Source organism: Vulpes lagopus, chromosome 10, assembly GCF_018345385.1.
Source record: "Vulpes lagopus strain Blue_001 chromosome 10, ASM1834538v1, whole genome shotgun sequence".
Classification (NCBI taxonomy): Eukaryota; Metazoa; Chordata; class Mammalia; order Carnivora; family Canidae; genus Vulpes; species Vulpes lagopus.
In genome coordinates this window covers 94320624-94340562 of record NC_054833.1, presented here as the reverse complement: position 1 = coordinate 94340562, position 19939 = coordinate 94320624, and the positions used below count along the sequence as shown (strand labels likewise).

The 19939-nt window shown below is 45.3% G+C and overlaps 1 protein-coding gene and 1 pseudogene across 2 annotated transcripts in view; one reads left to right on the top strand and one right to left on the bottom strand.

Annotated features, from left to right (window-relative positions):
* The first annotated feature begins 536 nt into the window (after window positions 1-536).
* USP10 (ubiquitin specific peptidase 10) overlaps window positions 537-19939 on the top strand; it is a 73472-nt gene continuing 54069 nt past the window's right edge. Inside the window, exon 1 of one of the 2 annotated variants that reach the window (XM_041770564.1) lies at window positions 537-656. In XM_041770564.1, coding sequence (XP_041626498.1) covers window positions 636-656 — 21 coding nt within the window. In that variant the 5' untranslated portion in view covers window positions 537-635. The remainder of the gene's footprint in view (window positions 657-19939) is intronic. The other variant, XM_041770566.1, reaches the window with a different exon arrangement.
* LOC121499663 lies at window positions 12134-13410 on the bottom strand (annotated as a pseudogene).

Here is a 19939-nt window from a genome sequence, read left to right as displayed (position 1 = left end):
GCTCGACGCGTGTTTTATTGGAATTTTCTGCACCGCCTGGCGATAGGCGTGGCGCAGAGTGGGCGCGCAATGTTTGTGGAATGAGGAGTGACTAAAGGAATGAATGGACGGAAGGGTGTTCGGCGCCCACAGGGGAGCGCGCCCCGGTGGCCTCCGGCGCTCTCCCGGGAGACCCGGGTGCAGAGAGACCCTGCGGCTCCGGCCCCGGGCGAGCTCAGGTCGCGCCTCCGGGCTCCGGACGGTCCCGCGTCTCGCCCAGCACCCGGGGGGCCTCCCGGCAGGTGAGAACCCCGGGCCGGCCGGTCGGGCGCTGCGCGGTTATCAGCGCCGTCCCAGCCCCTCCGCCTCCCGGGGCCCCGGGCCCGAGGCCCCCAGCGCCCCGCCCGCCCGCTCGCTCCGCCGCGGGGCGCGGGCTCGGTCCTCCAGGCCGGCTCCCGCCGCGCACGCCCACCTGTCGGCCGCGCATGCGCAGCACGCGCCCGGCGCGCCCGGCCTCCCCGCGCCCCGCGGCGCGCGGCCAGTGCGCAGGCGCGGCGGCCGATGCGAGTGTGTATGTGCGGGCGAGAAGATGGCGGCGGCGGGGGAAGCAGCGTGAGGAGTCGGACGAGCGCCGAGGCTCATTGAAACGGGCCGCCATGGCCCTCCGCAACCCGCAGGTAGCCGGCGGCCCGCGGCCCGGGCGGGAGCAGCCCCGGGCGTCGGCGGGCGGCGCGGGGGCGGGCGGGCGCGCCCTGCCCGGAGCGAGCGTGTGGGAGTGGGGGAGGGCGCCGGGACACGCTGCCCCGGACTAGGCCCCGGCCGCCCGCCGCCGCCGCCGCCGCCCCGCGCGGAGCCCCGGGCGCCGGGCCGGGGGGAGCGGCGGGGCTGGGCGCCGGGCCGCCCGCGGGGGGCGCCAAGGGGTTGACCCCCGGGGGACCGCGCGGGAGCCGGGGGCGCGGAGGGGTCCCCGGGCGCCCCCAGGGAGGCGGCGGCGGCGGCGGGGGGGGCGGGGGCGGGCGGCAGGGCCGTGCGGGCGCGCGGCGGGACCCCGAGGCGTGGGCGGCCCCGGCCCCCGCCCCGGCCCCCGCCCCGCGCCCCCGGGGGCTGCTTCCTCGGCCCGAGCGGCCGCGGGGGGCTGCCTGGCGGCCCTGGCGTGTGCGCCCCACTCGCCGAACAGCAGCCTTGGGTCACTGCTGCAGAGAGACCTGGAAATCGAGTCCCCGGGACCGTACTTTGACTCGGTCGGACTGACATCTTTTGCACGAATCCATTTCAGCCCGGCTGACACCGAGGCGCCGAGTCACAGCCGCAGCTAAAGTTTAGGGGCCGATTCTAATCACGCCGTGGGGGGGAGCGCCGTCCGTGCGGACCTGAGCCCCCGCCCCCGCCCCCGCCCCCACCCCCCGGTACAATTACTCAGGCGGTTATTATCTTTCTAGTTTGCACTACACCCCTGGTTTTTTTTTTTTTTTTTTTTTTTTTTTGACCGCTAATCCCTGGAAATGACTGCACTTCTTGCTCTCCTGGAGAGCTTTCGTGTTAAACATGGCAAAGTGAAACAAAGTAGCTCCCGGGAAACCTGGTGGCGGATACATACTAACCCTCCGTAAGCTGTTGGTTTTCCTCGCTCTTTTGGAAACGAAGTCGCTTTAAATAGCTGCTGTATGTAATTCATGTGTCGGGAAATGGTAACACGCGAAAACCGTTTTTTGTTTTTTGTTTTTTTCTTTTCTTTAAATGAGATTCTACAGGAGGCTGGAATTTTGTGAGATATTGATACTGCATTCCGCAGAAGTTTCCCCCTTTAACTTTCCGTTCGCTCTTGTGCATCTACTTTTGTGAGTGTTTAGTATGGTTCTTTGCACACGCAGAAAGGGGCTTCGTGTTTGAATGATCTCTACACATGTATAATCGAGTTCTCTTCTTAAGAGACTTAGTATTTGCCGTTTAAGTATTAACGTGAATAGTTTGTTAAAATCAGTGAGAACGGCTACAAGATTCATTGTGGACTAACGTGTAATATATTCATAGTGATTTTGGGAAACGGAGAAAGCATGCTTAGGGATAACTCATTCAGTCCTTTGCCCCCCCCCCCCCCAAGATTTTATTTTTGTAAGTAGCGTCTGCACCCACCGTGGGGCTCGAACTCACAACCCTGGGATCAAGAGTTGCAGGCTCCTCTGCCTGAGCCCGCCAGGCGCCCCCCAATTCAGCGCGTTGTTATAAGCACCCGTAACAATGCCAATTGATTGAAATGATAATTAGCACGGATAATACGTAAATTTATTTGTAATTTCGTTTTTGTTCATTGTCCTGGTACTTAACGTTTTATACTACGATATTGCCTACACAAGTCTTTAGAAGTTCAGTGGCAGAAGTCAGCCAAACATAAATGTTAGCAACTCTTTGAGTGTATTCTTTTGTTGGGTTTGTTTTTTAAGAATGATTTAACTGCTTTTAAGTTTTAGCATGGAGAACGTGGCAGAGGATTAGTTTGATTTCTCATAAGTTTGTTTTTAAAAGAATAGTAATGAAAACAAGTAATGAAATCATGTGACAGGCTTTCATGATTGTGTCCTCCTTGAGTCAGGCTGAGCATTTTAAGAAATTTGCGTCATTCAGTTACCTTCTGTCCTAAGGGTCCTGCAGCATAAGTAGTCATTCATTCATTAATTCAACAAATAGTGATCACTTACCACCTGCTAAAGCACAGTGTTACAGGTATACTTGTTTACAATTGGGAGTAACAACCACAAATTAACAGTAAGGATTTTATATTAAAATTGATTTGTTACGGTTATAATTTTGAGAATTTATATAGAGTATATTCAGTTTCCATATTATTGATTGAACTCGGTTCCCTGGATTGAAGTGAACCAGTGCAGAACTTGGAAACATTTCTAATGCTGATAGCTTTCAACATTTTAACAAAGGATGAACTTTGACAATTGAAGTAAGTACATCTCTAATTTATGAATATATGTTGTCTGATGAAATGATTTGGGATAATTAGTTTGAACTGAACGGTTCTTCCTTAAACCAGAAGAGATTTTTGTAGTCATTGAAGTTGTTTGTATAGTGAAATTTCCCCAACAGCGCCTCCTACCTGCCATTTGGCTCTCAGGTGGCTGCTCCTGTCCTGGTCCTCTGAAGCCGGCTCACTTCAGTCTTCATTACCTCGCAGTAGTGGGGCTCCTACATTTTATACTATGGAATTTCTTGGATCCAATTTACAGCATATGGCAAAGTGTTACTGTGTCGTTGAATATCTGTTTATAACTGACAGCTATATTAGTAATTCTCAAAAGATACATTTTTATCGGAGTCTCACATAGGAAGCAGCTGAAGTAAATAAGATTATTTGAAATGCAGGATATTTGGAGATCTTGATTTTCCTTTGCATAGTGACAGCAAAATTCGAAACATGTCCTAAGACTAGATATGCCATTTAAAGTTTTGAGTTGATGGTCACCACAGTGTTTATAGAGGGTAGTGCAGATGAGGTGTATCTAGGGCCCTGCTCATGCTCTTGATCCCATCTTGTTGGGACCACTGTTTACCGAAATGACAGTGAATGCTGAGCGGACCTGCCTCACTCCAAATTCATCTCCAGAGCAAAAGTTAGGACATCCATTCCAGTGCACTTTTATTTGGAACCTGTGTGATTTCAATAGTGTTCATGTACGAAAACTGAAAGGAGGAAAGGATGACAAGGTTTAGTTATTATTTAAGGACAAACCTAGTGGCACATTTACTTTGTGCCATGTTCACAGTGTAATATTCAGGTAAATGTGAAAGATGGTATCATCTCTACTTGAATTATTAGTTACATCAAAGATCATTTTTGTTCATTTTTGTGTTTTTACTGATTTCAAACGTGTGAGTATTTGCTCTTAGTGGATCTGGTTTTTCAAGTGGATTATTAAAGGTGGTAGCTGAGGACACTTCTTACTGACAATATACTACAATATGAGAAATTGTAGGAAGAGCTTGCTTTTGGATTTGTAATTAGACTGTTACATTTCTATTTACTGCCTCCCATGCAAGAATCACAGTGGCACAAAACAGATAAATCTGTTTGCAATGGAATTTATTGGCCTTGGGCCATTGGATTACTGTCATTTGTCACTTTCATGCTACTTCAGCAGTGTAGATGTTCATTTCCAAAGACTTACATGTGCTTGGATTGCAGTTTGCCTGTTTATTGAAGTGATCTCCCCCAGAGGTCTTTATGTGACCATTTCTGTCACTACAGGCTGGATTAAGAACTAGTATAGGCAACATAAAGGTAGCCCGTGGGGTATGTTCATAATATTTGTTTCCAGGATCAGACATTGTAGAGCCTATCATAAACCTGAATGTGTATCTTCAAAATGTAGACTTTTCATGAGCTGGTGATTTTTCTATTTGGAAGCTCCTCGGTCGTGACCCCATTCCAGCAGAAGACCTTAGAAATCAGAAGCTGTTGGCCAGTAACTCCATTCTGCCCTCTGTCTTGACATACGGTTCTCCTGTTGTCCTCTCCTGGGAATAGAGTAGGTGAGGTGCAGAGAAGATAGAGGTATGGGTTAAGGCTGGGGGAGAGTAATGTAGTGCAGAGAGGATTAGAGCATATTTTCCCAGAGTCTCCTTTTCTGTCTTACTGGAAAATTGTTAGATGGTAGTGTGCATATAGTGTTAACCCAGTGCCTGCCACCAAGTGTCCACTCTCATGCTGACTACTCTTGTGATCCATTGGCCCCTCACTTTTGGTTGTCTGCAGTTTTATTGGTTGTCATTCTTCAGATTCTTAATTTATGTTTTTTTGGATCGGCCTGAGGGACATTGCCTAAACCTACCCTGTCTGATTCAAGAGTCTCTTAACTGGTGTGCTACAGGTGAAAGTATGTCCTAGTAGAAAGGCCGGGTAACCCCACTCTTGTACATTTGGTACTTGGTTTTTACATCTAGTTGCCTTTTCCCCCTCCCTCCATCTTTTTTTTTTTTTTTTTTTGGCTTTCTTTCTTTCTTTCTTTCTTTCTTTCTTTCTTTCTTTCTTTCTTTCTACATTTGTTTTTATTTAAGTTTGATTTGCCAACATATAGTATAACATCAAGTGCCCTCCTCAGTGCCCGTCATGCAGTTTCCTCCCTCTTTCTTTCTCCCTTTCTTTCTTATCATCTATGATGGTAGCAGATTTTGTTTCCGCATTTGTCCCTGTTTTTTGAGAAAAAGTTTTTTGGGGTGCTTGGTGCAGTTGGTTAGATGTCTGACTTTTGATTTCAGCTCAGGTCATGATCTCAGGGTCATGAGAGCGTGTCCTGCATTTCCTCTTTCCGCATGGAGTCTGCTGGAAATTCTCTCTCTCCCTCTCCCACTCATGCTGTGTCTCTGTCTCTGTCTTTCAGAATCTTTAAAAAAGAAAAATTTTTCGTCTCTCTGTACTGTGTGCAGACAAATTGCAGATTGGGGTGGGAAGGGTGAAATGCCTTGAATGGTGCACCTTCTGGAGCTGTCCTTTTGAGATGAAACCTGCTGGTTGTGCTAGAATTGGTAGTGACAGCTTTCCAGACCATTTTCTCTATTTAGTTCTCCTCACTATCCACAAAAACAGTTGTTTTGCATTAATCTGAGTACATGTCAAAAATACTGGTTTGTAAAATGTATCAAATAAAGCTAGATATCTTTATAAGTTACATTTGCAAGCCATAGACCTTGTGAAATGAAACTGCTCAAGAGCATTTAAGATGACTGTGTAGAAAATTTTGATTTACCTTTTGGTCTGATGGGTTACAGTCTACATTGTTTACTTGTTCTCACATAAACATGATGACGTCTTTTGCCCTGGATATAAGGAGTGCATTTTAAGTTTTATTATATTCATTTAAGTTTAGTTAGGACCATATAACGTGTGAATTTATTTGGTATTCTAATAACTGTTAGGATTTCTAGTGTGTTTTTTGGGGGGGTTTTCTTATTTGAGACATTTTATAACTGGAGGAGTGAAGCAGCGCTTCTCTTGAGAGACTTTTATGTCATTAAAGTACTCTCCTTGTTCTTTCTGAAAGTCTTTTTTTTTTCCTTTTGATAGGACACGTTGAAGCTTTAAAGGAAATAGAAGAGTATTTGACGGTAAAAATTAATTCTAGAGTTTTTTTTTTTTTTTTAAGATTTTATTTATTTCAGGGCAGCCCCGGTGGCTTAGCGGTTTAGCGCCGCCTTCAGCCCGGGGTGTGATCCTGGAGACCCGGGATCGAGTCCCACGTCGGGCTCCCTGCATGGAGCCTGCTTCTCCCTCTACCTGTATCTCTGCCTCTCTCTCTCTCTCTCTCTGTCTCCATGTCTCTCATGAATAAATAAATAAAATCTTAAAAAAAAAGATTTTATTTATTTCAGAGGGAGAAAGCCAGAGCGAGTGTGTGTGGGAGAGCACAAGAGCAGGGGCAGGGAGAAGAAAACTCCCTGCTGAGCAGGGAGCTACATGGGGTTTGATCCCAGGACGGTTCATGACCTGAGCCAAAGGCAGTTGCTTAACTGACTGAGCCACCCGGGCATCCCTATTCTGGAGTTTTTTGAGAATCTTGCCCAGTTTTGTAAAGTATGTCTCTTGATAGTTTAAGTAGTAATTCCACTTTAGATGGCTGCCAAGATGGGTATACTTATTTGAGACCTGAAATTAAGCTTTCTAAGTAGATCCCATAGTTGGACAAGGAAGAACATAATAATAAAACATTAAATATTGCAATAGACAACATTTGAGAAATGTTGTGCAGTGCATAAGCTTCATGGTTTATAAACTGCCGTAGCTTGTTTGATCCTTATGGCTACTATGCAGTATGTTATTGTCATCACCATTTTACGAATGAGTGAAGTGACACCCTGGCAGCTTGTGACTTGAAGTCCCATGGCTGTTAAGTGCGTGATCAGGGGCTTGCAAGCCGGATGCTTTGTTTTTTTCTGCTTTGCCAAACTGCTTTTCTACAAGAGACTGGTAAAGGCGTAGTGCTTCACATGGTGACTTTGCCGTAACACTTCCTCAATGAAAGTTTACGGAATGAGTGAATGCATGAAATAAAAATTGAAATGTTTAAAGATGTTCTTTATTAATTTGAGAGAAAGAGAGAGGATGTATGCACACGAGTAGGGCGAGTGGTAGTGGAAGAAACAGACTTCATGCTTAGCATGGAGCCCAATGCCAGGTTTGATACCAGGACCCTGAAATCATGACCTGAGTTGAAATCAAGAGCTGATGTTCAAAAGACTGAGCCACCCAGACGCGTGCCCCCCCACCCCCCATTGAAACATTTAAAGATCGTAATCTTACTAAGAGTTAAAAATATGTTACTCATTACTAAATTGTGTGTGTGGCATGGCCTTGTTGATTTTTTTTTTTTTTTTTTTAAACACAAACTACAGGGGTGTTTGGATGGTGAAGTCAGGTAAGCATCTGATGGCTTGATTTTGGCTCAGGTCATGATCCCAGGGTCCTGGGTTTGAGCTGCTTGTTGTTCTCTGCACTCAGTATGGAGTCTGCCTCTCCCTGTCACTCTGCCTTAATCTTCATTCATGCACTCTTCCTCTATCTCTCAAATAAATAAATAAAAATAAGCACAAACTATAGGGGGCTCAGTGGTTGAGCATCTGCCTTTAGCTCCGGTTGAGTCCTGCATCGGGCTCTCTGCAGGGAGCCTGCTTCTCTCTCTGCCTCTATTTCTCTCTTGAGTAAATAATCTTTTTTTTTTTTTTAGGATTTTAATTAATTAATTATTTATTTATTTAATTTTATTTTATTTTATTTTATTTTATTTTATTTATTTATTTAAGAGACAGAGAGTCACAGGCATAGGCAGAGGGAGACGCAGGCTTCATGTAGGAAGCCCGATGTGGGACTCAGTCCTGTGACTCTGGGATGGTGCCTTGAGCTGAAGACACGCTCAATCACTGAGCCACCCAGGTGTCCCAAATAAAATCTTAAAAAAAAAAAAAAGACACAAACTACAGATGTGCTCTTTCTAAAACATATGAACAACCCAGAAGTATTGAAAGTAAAAAGTAGAAGTCATATTCTTTATGGCCCTTAATGCTCAGTTTGATACATGTGTTTCATGCTTTTTTCTGCTGTATGTTTTTGTTGTTGTTGTTCCATTGTATGATCTGTTTAATCAGCTCGCTCAGGTCACTGAGCTGAACCTTTGGAGCAAATCTTGTTTTAAAATTATTGAAGGCATCCCTTCAAGCATACTGAGATTAATGAAACATATTTTGGAGGTTAAAATATACTGAGAACTGTGGAAGTGCCCTAGAAATTTCTGAGTAATAAAATGCCCACTTAAAAAAAAAAAGATTATTTACTTGTTTGTTTGTTTGGCAGAGAGCACAAACAGGGGGAACAACAGAGGGAGAGGGAGAAGCAGGCTCCCTGCTGCATAGGGAGTCTGATGTGGGCAGGACTCTGGGATCATGACCTGAGCCAAAGGCAGACGCTTAACCCACTCAGCCACCCAGATGCCCCAAACACTTAAAAAAAAAAAAAGTTAGTTTGAAGAATTCAAACCCTCAGTTACAGCAGCCATGCCATCTAGTTTTTATATAGTAAATTGAGAGGATGAGTGAATAGTGGGGGGATTGGTTAACTTGGGTTTTCCCCTATCTTCTACTAAAATCAGGTTTTCTTCTCTTTCCCTTTGTTTTAATCAAAGCACTACAATGGCAGAAAGTAAAACACTCCCATTGCCCACCTCAGGTCCCTCTCCCCAGAGACAACCACATTCAACCACTTCTGACTCTAATAAAATGTAGAATCAGGTCTTCCAAGGGTAGCACTCTGTTTCATTTGGAATTAATTTGTAGGCTATCAGACACTTTTATTCAGAACCACATATAAAGGTCTTTGTATCTTTTGTGATTGTTCAAACAAAAATTTTTGGTGCCTGGGCATTAGGAATATAGAGCTGAAGGGAGTTGCTGTGCTTTAGAAAAAGTTCACAGAGTAGTAGAGGGGAGAGAGACAGGCTAATTGGTGAATCCTGATTTAGGGGGGTAGTTCCTGTAACAAGTGTGAAGAACATTGTCAAGAACTTTCATTCATTCAGCAAATAGTTATTTAGTGGCTTCTGTGTACCAGGCACAGAGGACGGGGTGACAAGCAAAAACAGGCATTGTCCCTCCTACCAGGGAGCTTACTGTCTGGCGAGGGAGAGTTGCTGATCAGATAATCACAGTAATGCATGTGTCGTTCCAAGCTGAGAAGCACGTCCCAAAGGAAGGGGACACGGTGTGTTGGCATGGCCTGGGGAAGTCAAGAAAGTATTTCCCTGGAAGTGGTGCCTTAGCAGAGATGGACAGTGTGAGACAGTGCAGACGGCCTGTGCACTGGCCCTGTGACTTCAGGGAGTTCAGAGCACTTAAGAGAACTCCAAGAAAGCCTATATATGCAGAGCTTAGTGCTGGAGAGGAGAGGCACACCTGGGTCTGTCCAGCCTGGTAGGCTTTCTTAGGTGATAATGTCTTTATCTTGAGAAAAACATAGAAGGAGGGAATCATGCAGTATGTAATCACGTTGCAGTGTGTGCTCACTCTTTGACTGCCCTGTGCAGAAGAGATTTGTTAGTAATGGGGTCACAGTGGCCATTGGAAGATCACGTAGGAGGGTTTCTGGATTTTGGTTTAGGGGAGAGTGCAGTGGAGAGAGTGCATGATTCAAGAGATGTTTAGATGTAAGATGGATTGAACAGGAGAATGTAACTGAGTGTCAGGGGAAGCTGGGAAGATGTCTCTTCTTAAAGGGTGACATTTGGGCAGAGAAGCACGAGGACAAAGGCCTATGGGAAAGTGAGTGTGCAGAGGAAGAAGTCTCAAAATCTGAGGCACATTTGGGGACCCAGGAGAGGTTTGTGGCTGGAGTGATGTGTAGGGTGAAGTGGTGGGGCAGGAGTCAGAAGAGGTGAAGGGCCCTGAGAGAGTCCAAGGTGAAGACTGCCTTTAATCTTGTAAGCAGCTGGAGGTCTTTGGGAGCCCACAGTTTTTTTGTAATAAAACCACAGGTTTTAAAAAGTGGTAGTACCAGGTTGTGTTAGCATTGCTTGGTGGAGCTGGTTTCCAGGGGGCTAGTTGAGGTACTTCATGGGCTGTCAAAGGACTATATAACTCTTTTGGCTGTCCTCCAGATATGGGAATGTATTCTCTGTTCACTTCAGCACCCCAGGCATCTTAAACCCCAAAACTTTGAGGGGAAAAAAAGTAGGGGATTCTTTTGGGGACATCTGAGGTGGATTAATGCAAGGCAAGTAGCTCTTGACTGTCCTTAGTGATAATTGGATAGATTTGTTAGAAAAGGCTATTTGGGGACACTAGTCCCTTTATTTATTTATTTTTTTTTTGGGGGGGGAGCAGGCACCTATAAGAACAAGTATTTGTTCCTTTGTTAAATCCTAGGAAATAAAATAGAAGAAAGACATGTCACCCATGGTGTCCCACAACCCCGAGGTGACTTCTGAGGTTAATAATTTGAAAAGCTTCTCTTTGGTCCTTTTTATCACAGATGTTAGAAATTTGGAATCATTTTATTTTACAGTATTTTCTTAGGTTGTGACCCTTGATCATAGTTTTGTCATGTGGGAATCATCTTGCACCTTGATGGCCATCAAGACCTCCTGGGTATAGGGCTTCTTGTGGGTAGGCCCCTAGATCTGGGTTTTAGGCAGTTCTTCCTGGATACTGCAGCTACCCTCAGGTTTCAGAGCCACCACATGGCTTTATTTCCAGCTTGTTTCACTTAACCTGTTGAGCACTTTAACCATGATGAGGATTAACTAAATCATATTTTGGATACAAATTTTTAACTTGTCTAGGTTAGATGTGAACATTAACAAAGATACATGTATGTACCCTGCTGTGAGAGGTGCTATTACTTAATTTTAGCACTGAGTGGAATGAGTTGTGGGAAAAGAACCAGCATGAGAAGCCTGAAAATTTTGCCCTTTAGAAGATCTGTCACATTGGGTGTTCAGACTGAGATTTCTGATTAATTCCATTTCAGCAGCATTTGTCCAGCTCTTGCTGTATGCCGGTGCCTGTATTGGGGTTTGTACATTATAAAACACAATTACAAAAAATATCTAAGTACAGATACATTCCCCAGAGCCATAGAGATGCCCTGTGTGTGGCCACTCTACTCTTGTGTTGCAGGTAGGACCTAGTGGTGGACAGTGTGGGAGCGGCCCAGACTTCAGCATGGCTCATTCGAATGTGACATGACCATCTGATGTCCCAGAGAGCTGGGATGAAACTTTTTTTTTTCTTTTTTTAAAAACAGATTTTATTTATTTATGTATATAGAGAATGTGCACAAAAGTGGGTGGAGGGGCAGAGAGAGAGGGAGAAACAGACTCCCCGTTGAACAGGGAGCTTGATGCCAGAACCGTGGGATCATGACCTCAGCTGGAGGCAGACGCTTAACTCACTGAGCCACCCAGGCGCCCCTGGGATGAACTTTCTAATTCATCCTGAAGCCTGAATGTAGTCAGAGAAATGAGGTACAGTATTAAATCAATTTGTTTTTTAAAATTCTTGCCCTTTTTTGTTGCTGGTCATAGGTTTGTCAGTTTAGGAAATCCTTGACCCCAGTTTTCACAAACATGTTCAAATAATTATTTATTTATTTATGTATTTAATTTATTTTTTAAAAGGATTTTGTTTATTCATGAGAGACCCAGAGAGAGAGGCAGAGACATAGGCAGAAGGAGAAGCAGGCTCCTTTTTTTTTTTTTTTCTCCCTTTAAGGTGTGCACTTTATTAAACTGGCCTCAAGTCAGTGTACTGGTAAGCCCTGGATGCCTCCATGCCTCAGCCCCACTCCCAGGGAGACCAAAAGCCTTCATAAATTGGGGGGACAAAAAACGGGGCCCTGATGGCAGACCATTCAAAATAAAGCAAAAAGAACAACTATTAAGGCGAAAATTAAAAAAAAAATTGGACTACATCATTTACACAAAAGGAATTCTATCACCCTCCCCTGTGTGGACTCAGGTGAGCACAGGCCATTCCCTGCAGGGAGAAATGGAGTGGCTTTTGGGAAGGCAAAGGACTTCCTGTAACAAAACATCTCAGATATTTGGAATGACTATTAAAAAAAAAAAAAAAAGAACAATGTACAATCAATGTCCTTGCCACATTGTAGAACTTTGGGGATGCTCGCTCCAACCCACTGCTGTCACCTTCACCATTCCAGTTTTGAAATCCTGAGTCAAGTGCCAAAACAAAACAAATAAAAATAAAAATAAATCCAAAAACAAAAATTAAAAAAAAAAAGCCATGCCAATCTCATCTTGGTTTCTGCGCAAGTTAGGTTTTGTCAAGAAAGGGTGTAACACAACTAAAGTAACTCGTCGTATTCCTGCTTGCTGATCCACGTCTGTTGGAAGGTGGCCAGTGAGCCAGGATGGAGCCCCCAATCCACACAGAGTACTTGTGCTCAGGGGGTGCGATGATCTTGATCTTCGTTGTGCTGGGTGCCAGGGCAGTGATCTGCATCCTGTCAGCGATGCTGGGGTACATGGTGGTCCCACCAGACAGCACTGTGTTGGCATAGAGGTCCTTGTGGATGTCGATGTCACACTTCATGATGGAGTTGAAGGTAGTTTCATGGATGCCACAGGATTCCATGCCCAGGAAGGAAGGCTAGAAGAGAGCCTCTGGGCAGCGGAACCGCTCGTTGCCAATAGTGATGACCTGCCTGTTGGGCAGCTCATAGCTCTTCTCCAGGGAGGAGCTGGAGGCTGCGGTGGCCATCTCCTGCTCAAAGTCCAGGGCCACATAACACAGCTTCTCCTTGATGTCACGCATGATTTCCGCTCGGCAGTGGTGGTAAAGCTGTAGCCACACTCCATGAGGATCTTCATGAGGTAGTCGGTCAGGTCCCGGCCAGCCAGGTCCAGATGCAAGATGGCATGGGGGAGGGCATACCCCTCATAGATGGGCACTGTGTGGGTGACCCCGTCACTGGAGTCCATCATGATGCCAGTGGTGTGGCCAGAGGCATACAGGGACAGCACAGTCTGGATGGCCACGTACATGGCTGGGGTGTTGAAAGTCTTGAACATGATCTGGGCCATCTTCTCACAGTTGCTCTGAGGGTTCAGGGGGGCCTCAGTCAGCAGCACCGGATGCTCCTTGGGGGCCATGTGCAGCTCGTTATAGAAGGTGTGGTGCCAGATCTTCTCCATGTCGTCGTCCCAGTTGGTGACGATGCTGTGCTCGATGGGATACTCAGGGTTAGGATGCCCCTCTTGCTCTGGGCCTCATCGCCCACGTAGGAGTCCTTCTGGCCCATGCCGACCATCATGCCCTAGTGCTAGGGGCGCCCCACAATGGAGGAGAAGACGGCCTGGGTGGGGAGCTCTTTGAGGGAAGCCTGATGTGGGGCTCAGGACCATGCCCCGAGCCAGAGGCAGACGCTCGACCACTGAGCCACCCAGGCGTCCCAATAATTACTTTTTTTAAAAAAAGATTTTATTTATTCACTTATTTTAGAGAGAGACAGACAGACTGGCTGAGGAAGGGACAGAGAGAGCAAGGGAGAGCATCTCAAGCAGACTACACACAGATGTTGGAGCCCAAAGCAGGACTTGATTGCAGGACCCCAAGATCATGACCTGGGCCAAAATCAAGACAGATACTCAACCGACTGAGCCACCCAGACATCCCTGAAGTAATTACTCTTGGTTCGGCCTTCTTATTGAACACTTGGTTTTCCTGTGCAGCAACTGTACATTATGGGTTAAGTGCCAGGAACACAAATTTTAAATTTTAAAATTTAACTTGACTAGTGTTCAGTGAGAAAGAGATAAGATAAAGGTGTTGTTTTGTTTGGATCAAGAAGCATTCTGTATAGCTATGGCTGAAAGCTTAGCTGACTATAACTTGAACTTCATAACAATGACACTGTAGCAATATCCTAGCAGTGACTAGTCTTGGACGCAGAATTACCACAGCTGAGTTCGGAAAGAGTTGGCCTCTTATCCCATAGCACATGTTGAACAAATAGGCTTTCTTTCTAAGGTAGACAGAAAGTAAAATACATTGTCATTTTATCTCTTTGATATTGATTCTTTTGGCTGCAACATAGATCTGAATTAGTTTTGTTAATTAGTCCTTCACTTTCCTATGAAAAAGGAAAGGAATGCCCTGTGTGTAATGTGCGCAGTGAGCTTTGGGGCCCCTGTGAACTTTGATTCTGTAGATGCCCTCCCTGTCTTTCCTCTGAGAGTCAGCTATTGATGGAAGGAAGCCTGTAGCCTTCTGGGCCCTCCATGGGTGCTGTGCCCAGAGAGGGCCCTGCCTGGTGGAGTGAACACCACACCCATGGTTGTCTAACTAGAGCCCTGGTGGGTGTTTTTGAAGTAAGCATAAGGACCCTGGGGGTGACCTGGTGGCCCAGGAAGTCTTTCTTGAGGTCTGGTCTTCTCCAGCACCTCCATTGTCAGCACAGCATCTTGCTTCCACAGTGTGTGCAGTGAATAAGTTACTTGAGGGAGGGACCTGTTGGAGGAAACAATAAAGAAAATACTTGTCATTCAGTTTGTTCAGGACTCGCATATGGTTTTGTTTTGGTGTTTCTCATTCTGGAAATGAAGATTAGGATCACAGCATGCAGAACGCTGAGGGACAGATTCATCCTCTGTAGAAATACCTTGTAGTAATGAGATCTGAATAAGAAAGATAGGCTGCCCATGAAGTATTCAGATTGATTATAATTTCTTCATTAAGAATGAGTGGGTGAGGGGCCCCTGGGTGGCTCAGTCGGTTGAGCATCTGCCTTTGGTTCAGGTGATCCCAGGGTCATGGGATCGAGTGCCTCTGCATTGAGCTTTTTGCTCAGCAGGGAGCCTGACTTTGCCTCTGTTGCTCCCCCTGCTTGTGTGCACACACACACACTCTCTCTGTCAAGTAAATAAAATCTTAAAAAAGAAAGAAAGAAAACGAATGAGTTGGTGGAGCACCTGGCTGTCTCATTGGTGGAGCCTCTGACTCAACCTCAGGGCTGTGAATTCAAGCCTCATATTGGGTATAGAGTTTACTTTAAAACAAAACAAAAAAAGAATGCATGGGTGACCTCTAAGCTTCTTGTAAGGTTTTTCATGTTCTCTGTTCTCTTTATCTCTGTTGTATATAGTTTCTTAAATCCAGGTAACTGACCTTTGTATCAGATAATAAGGTTTCATTTTCTGGGCTGTTTCTCAATAAATGTAATCCTGAGATCAGAGGACAGTTATTGACTCCAATACAGTGCTTTCAGCCTTCCTCTCCCATGCCCTGTTAATAGGCCATGGCAGCCATCACTTGTTGACCTGGTCAGAGCAAATGCCTTTAATTCCCCCAATTCTCAAGAGCTAAAGAGCTGTCAGCCTTCCCAGGTAGAGCCTAATTGTATGTAAGAGATGAGGATAAGTTTGATGAGAACAGGGATTTCTTTGTTTTGTTCACTGATACACCCCTAGGGCCTAGAGCATGATCAGTGCTCAATAAGTATGTATTGATGAAAAAATTGGTGAAAGATGTAGGACAGTCCATTTATTGAGCAAGTTCACAGTTGAACATGGGAGAGACTAATCAACTGTTAAAATCCAGAGTAAATAATTCTTTTTTTTTTTTTAATTTTTATTTATTTATGATAGTCACACACACAGAGAGAGAGAGAGAGAGAGAGAGAGGCAGGCAGAGACATAGGCAGAGGGAGAAGCAGGCTCCATGCACCGGGAGCCCGATGTGAGATTCGATCCCGGGTCTCCAGGATCGCGCCCTGGGCCAAAGGAAGGCGCCAAACTGCTGCGCCACCCAGGGATCCCAGAGTAAATAATTCTGCAGGTTTGTTGGGAAAATGGTAAAGTGATTGAGTTCTAGGGTTTGAGAAATCAGCCAGCCAAAGAGAAGGCCATTGGTGCAAGAGACCCAGTGTGCACAGCTGTGCAGAAGTGCGCAGAGAGCGCTGTGGCCTGGGCTGTTGATGGGAGGTCTTGGCTGATGAGTCTGGAAAGATAGGTAAGTGCAAAACCCTGAGCTCTTATATGCTCTGCTGGAGCCTTTTCTTCTGAAGAGTTGTGGAAGGCTGTTCCTAAGGACCAAAATCACATTCCCATTTAATTTTAATTTCAATTTTTAAAAAGATTTTATTTATTCATTAGAGAGTGTGTGGGTGCACACGCCCAAGTTGGGGGTAGTGGCAGAGGAAGAGGGAGAAGCAGATTGCTTGCTGAGCAGAGAGCCCGAGGCAGGGCTCTATCCCAGGGCTCCAGGATCTTGATCTGAGGTGAAGGCAGATGCTTCACAACTTAGCCACCCAGGCACCTCTAATGTTTGGATTTTATTTATTTATTTTTTTTTAAATTTTTATTTATTTATGATAGTCACACAGAGAGAGAGAGAGAGAGAGAGGCAGAGACACAGGCAGAGGGAGAAGCAGGCTCCATGCACCGGGAGCCCGATGTGGGATTCGATCCCGGGTCTCCAGGATCGCGCCCTGGGCCAAAGACAGGCGCTAAACCGCTGCGCCACCCAGGGATCCCTAATGTTTGGATTTTAAAACTGCATACTGATTTGATCAGGGGCAAGTGGGAGTGATCTTACTTTCTGTGAATCCCCTGGTTGCAGCTACTGAACTTGGAACAAGACTTTTATCTCCTTCATTGCTCACTTCATTCGTGTCTTAGGATGCTTTTGATAACACGTAAAAGAAAGGCCAGCCCTGACTGGCTTATACCATACACGAGAGATAAGTAGTGGCTCATGGAACTAGAAATCCCAGAAGGAGGCCAGGCTTTAGGGATGGTCTGCTGAATCAGTGTCTTTGAGGACCTGGTTTCTTCTCACTTGTGTCAGCATTTTCCTAAGGCTGGTTCTCCTCCAAATGACACAATGGTCACAGCAGTTGCAGGCTTCACAGTAGTGTCCAGCCTGCACCATGTCAACCAGAACAAGAGAGTGTGTGTATGTTCCAGAGTTTTTGTGTCTTGGGGTTGGTGCCCTTTCGATCCACCCTTGAACCAAGCACTGGGGTCAGGGGTGGGTAGCATGCCAGGTGGGGCTCCTCTTTAGAGCTGGGAGTGGGTGTGTGTCAGTTTTCTGAGCTGGGTAACCACTCACCAACAGGGGAGGAGGAAAATGAACTTTCAGAGGATGGCTGCAGAGTCCTTTACAGTCCCATCTGGGAGCATCATTCTTTCCCACTCTCCTTTTCCAGGTTTGTCAGTTCCTCCTCTTTCTGGGCTTCTGTGACTTTTTTCTTGGCAAGTCATCCTGTACAGTCTAATGGCATTCTACTGTATTTCAGTCTTCCTTTAATTTTTATTGTACCATAACTGTTTAGGTAAATATCAATATATATTTGCCAGATTCTAAGTATTGTGCTTAAGCACTTAAGTGGTTAGGATCCAGAGCTTGAAAGACACAAGGAGATCACAATTCATTTACAGAGACATAGAGGTGAATGAGCAATTACCATGAGATGTGATGTTGCTTTGACAGAAATAAGGAGTTGGGAGTACTTCCCTGAGGAGGTGTTGCCTGTGTTGACCCTTGACAGGCAAGCAGTAGTCACAGCAGTGGGGGAAGAGGAAGCTGCTTGCGTGAAGGCATCAGGCCAGGAGAATAACTGGGGTTTTAGATGCACAACAAGATGAGGCTAGATTGTTTAGGCAAGGATGGCCATTATACCAGGCTAAAGAGTTTAGATTCCATCTCTATATTCTGTACAATTAGAAATTGACCATACATCCTGGTTTTACACCTGTTGTTCCAGAATAATTAATGTGATTTTTAACAAATATTTTATTTATTTATTCACAAGAGATACACAGAGAGAGGTAGAGACATAGGCAGAGGGAGAATCAGGCTCCATCCAGGAAGCCTGATGTGGGACTCAGTCCCAGTACTCTGGGATCACGTCCTGAGCCAAAGGCAGACGCTCAACCGCTGAGCCACCAGGCATCCCAATTAATGTGATTGTTTTACTTGAACTGTGCCTCCAGTTTGGATGATAAATGGTCACCTGACTTAAAGCGGTTGTTCAGAGCCATGTGATAGCAGTGTACAGGATGCAGTACTTCCCTGGGATTACATGAAATATAGCATACTTCTCAAACCTAAATTACAGAAAGAATCAGCTGGGGATCTTTTTGATGGCACATTTAGCTGCAGTAGGTCTGGGGTGGGGTTTGAGAGCTGCATAAGCCCTTGAGTGGTGCCATTGTTGCTGGCCTGGGGATCACCCTTTGAGTAGGAGGGTAGTATAGGACATTAGGAGTGTCAGAGGGTCTCTGAGGTCCTTAGAATCATACGCCAAGATGTGGTTGTGTGCCTTCTTCAGGCTGTGGGCCTAATTTGCTTACATCAGATTCTCAGGGAATCTGCTACCACCATAAAACAGTTAGAAGTCACTGCCTTTTAGAAATAATGTAATGATGAAATGACATCTATATATTAGATGTCTTTAATGAAGTGCCTACCTCGTGAGAGTAATTCAGAATGCATTCTTCCTTCCTTCCCACTTCTCCCCCGGCCAAGTTCTTTGAGGCAGGAAATGTTGCTTAAACATTTAAAGCAACTTTTTGATATTTATTATACTATTAGCGTTCAAGAGACATCTATTTGGTTTGGTGACGAACTCTTTTAGGACCGTTAGCCATTCTGACAGCATTTGAGGGTCCTCTTATGTGTCAAGTATTTTATTAGGTATTTATTTATTTATTTATTTATTTATTTTTTTATGATAGTCATACAGAGAGAAAGAGAGAGGCAGAGACACAGGCAGAGGGAGAAGCAGGCTCCATGCACCGGGAGCCCGATGTGGGACTCGATCCCGGGTCTCCAGGATCGCGCCCTGGGCCAAAGGCAGGCGCCAAACCGCTGCGCCACCCAGGGATCCCCTTATTAGGTATTTAGAGGTTGCCGTTTACTCTTGCAGATAGCCAGGCTCGGAGGGAGGGTCATCAGGGCTTAGGGTGGATAGTAAAAGAAAACGGCAGGATTGAGGGTGGCTCAGTCAGTAAAGCATCTGCCTTCAGGTCAAGTCATGGTCCTGGGGTCCTGGGATCAAGCCCTGCATTGGACTCCCTGCTCTGTGGGGAGTCTGCTTCTCCCTCTCCTTCTGCTACTCCCCCTGCTTGTACACTGTCGTGCTCTCTCTGTCAAATAAATAGATAAAATCTTAAAAAAAAAAGAGAGAGAAACAGCAGGATTGAAAAGATGAATCTATTTTTATAATATTATTGAGATATAATGTATGTTTAAAAAGTTCTCTTGCGTTTGATTCATTGAGATACTGTTCTCTGAGACTCAGTCGTGTGGGATGTCAGTAGGCATCCATCAATTAGAATGCTTCTTTCACTTTATGTAGTTGCCATGTTTTTGCCAAACAGAGCTTTCTGAACATTTGATATTTTGTTGATGGGTCCCAGAAATTTGGGATGGAAACCGTACGTAATTTAAGATAATCTTCAAAGTTTCTCATCTAGGAGGTTGGCAGAACAATGAAGTGTGTTTTTTGGCATAAGCATAGAAGCTGGTTTTGAGAAAATAATGGACCTTTTGAGTTTAAGGTTAAACAAGAATATAAGAGTGAAAGTATTGTGGGGTTAGCAGCCTGAAAAATGGAGCTGGAATATGATTGAACAATTCACATTGAAGATGTGAATTTGGACTTCAAAACAGTTGAAGCTCAGAGAGAGCAGGAGAGCTTCTTGTGGGGGATATTGATGGGCCACCCCAAAGGAGAGGAGGAAGGGGTTTGAAGCAGAGTCCACTCTTGCAGGGTGCAGGATCCACTGACAGAAAACGTGTGTGTGAGAGAGCTCTTGATTTTAACAGATTGATGGTTGATCTAGCTGGATGTATAAAAGGATGCTGGATTGGATGGGAGGTTATTTCTGAAAAAGTGTTGGAGGTGAGTGGTGTTGGAGGTGAGTGTTAGATTTCGGTTAGTTTAGAG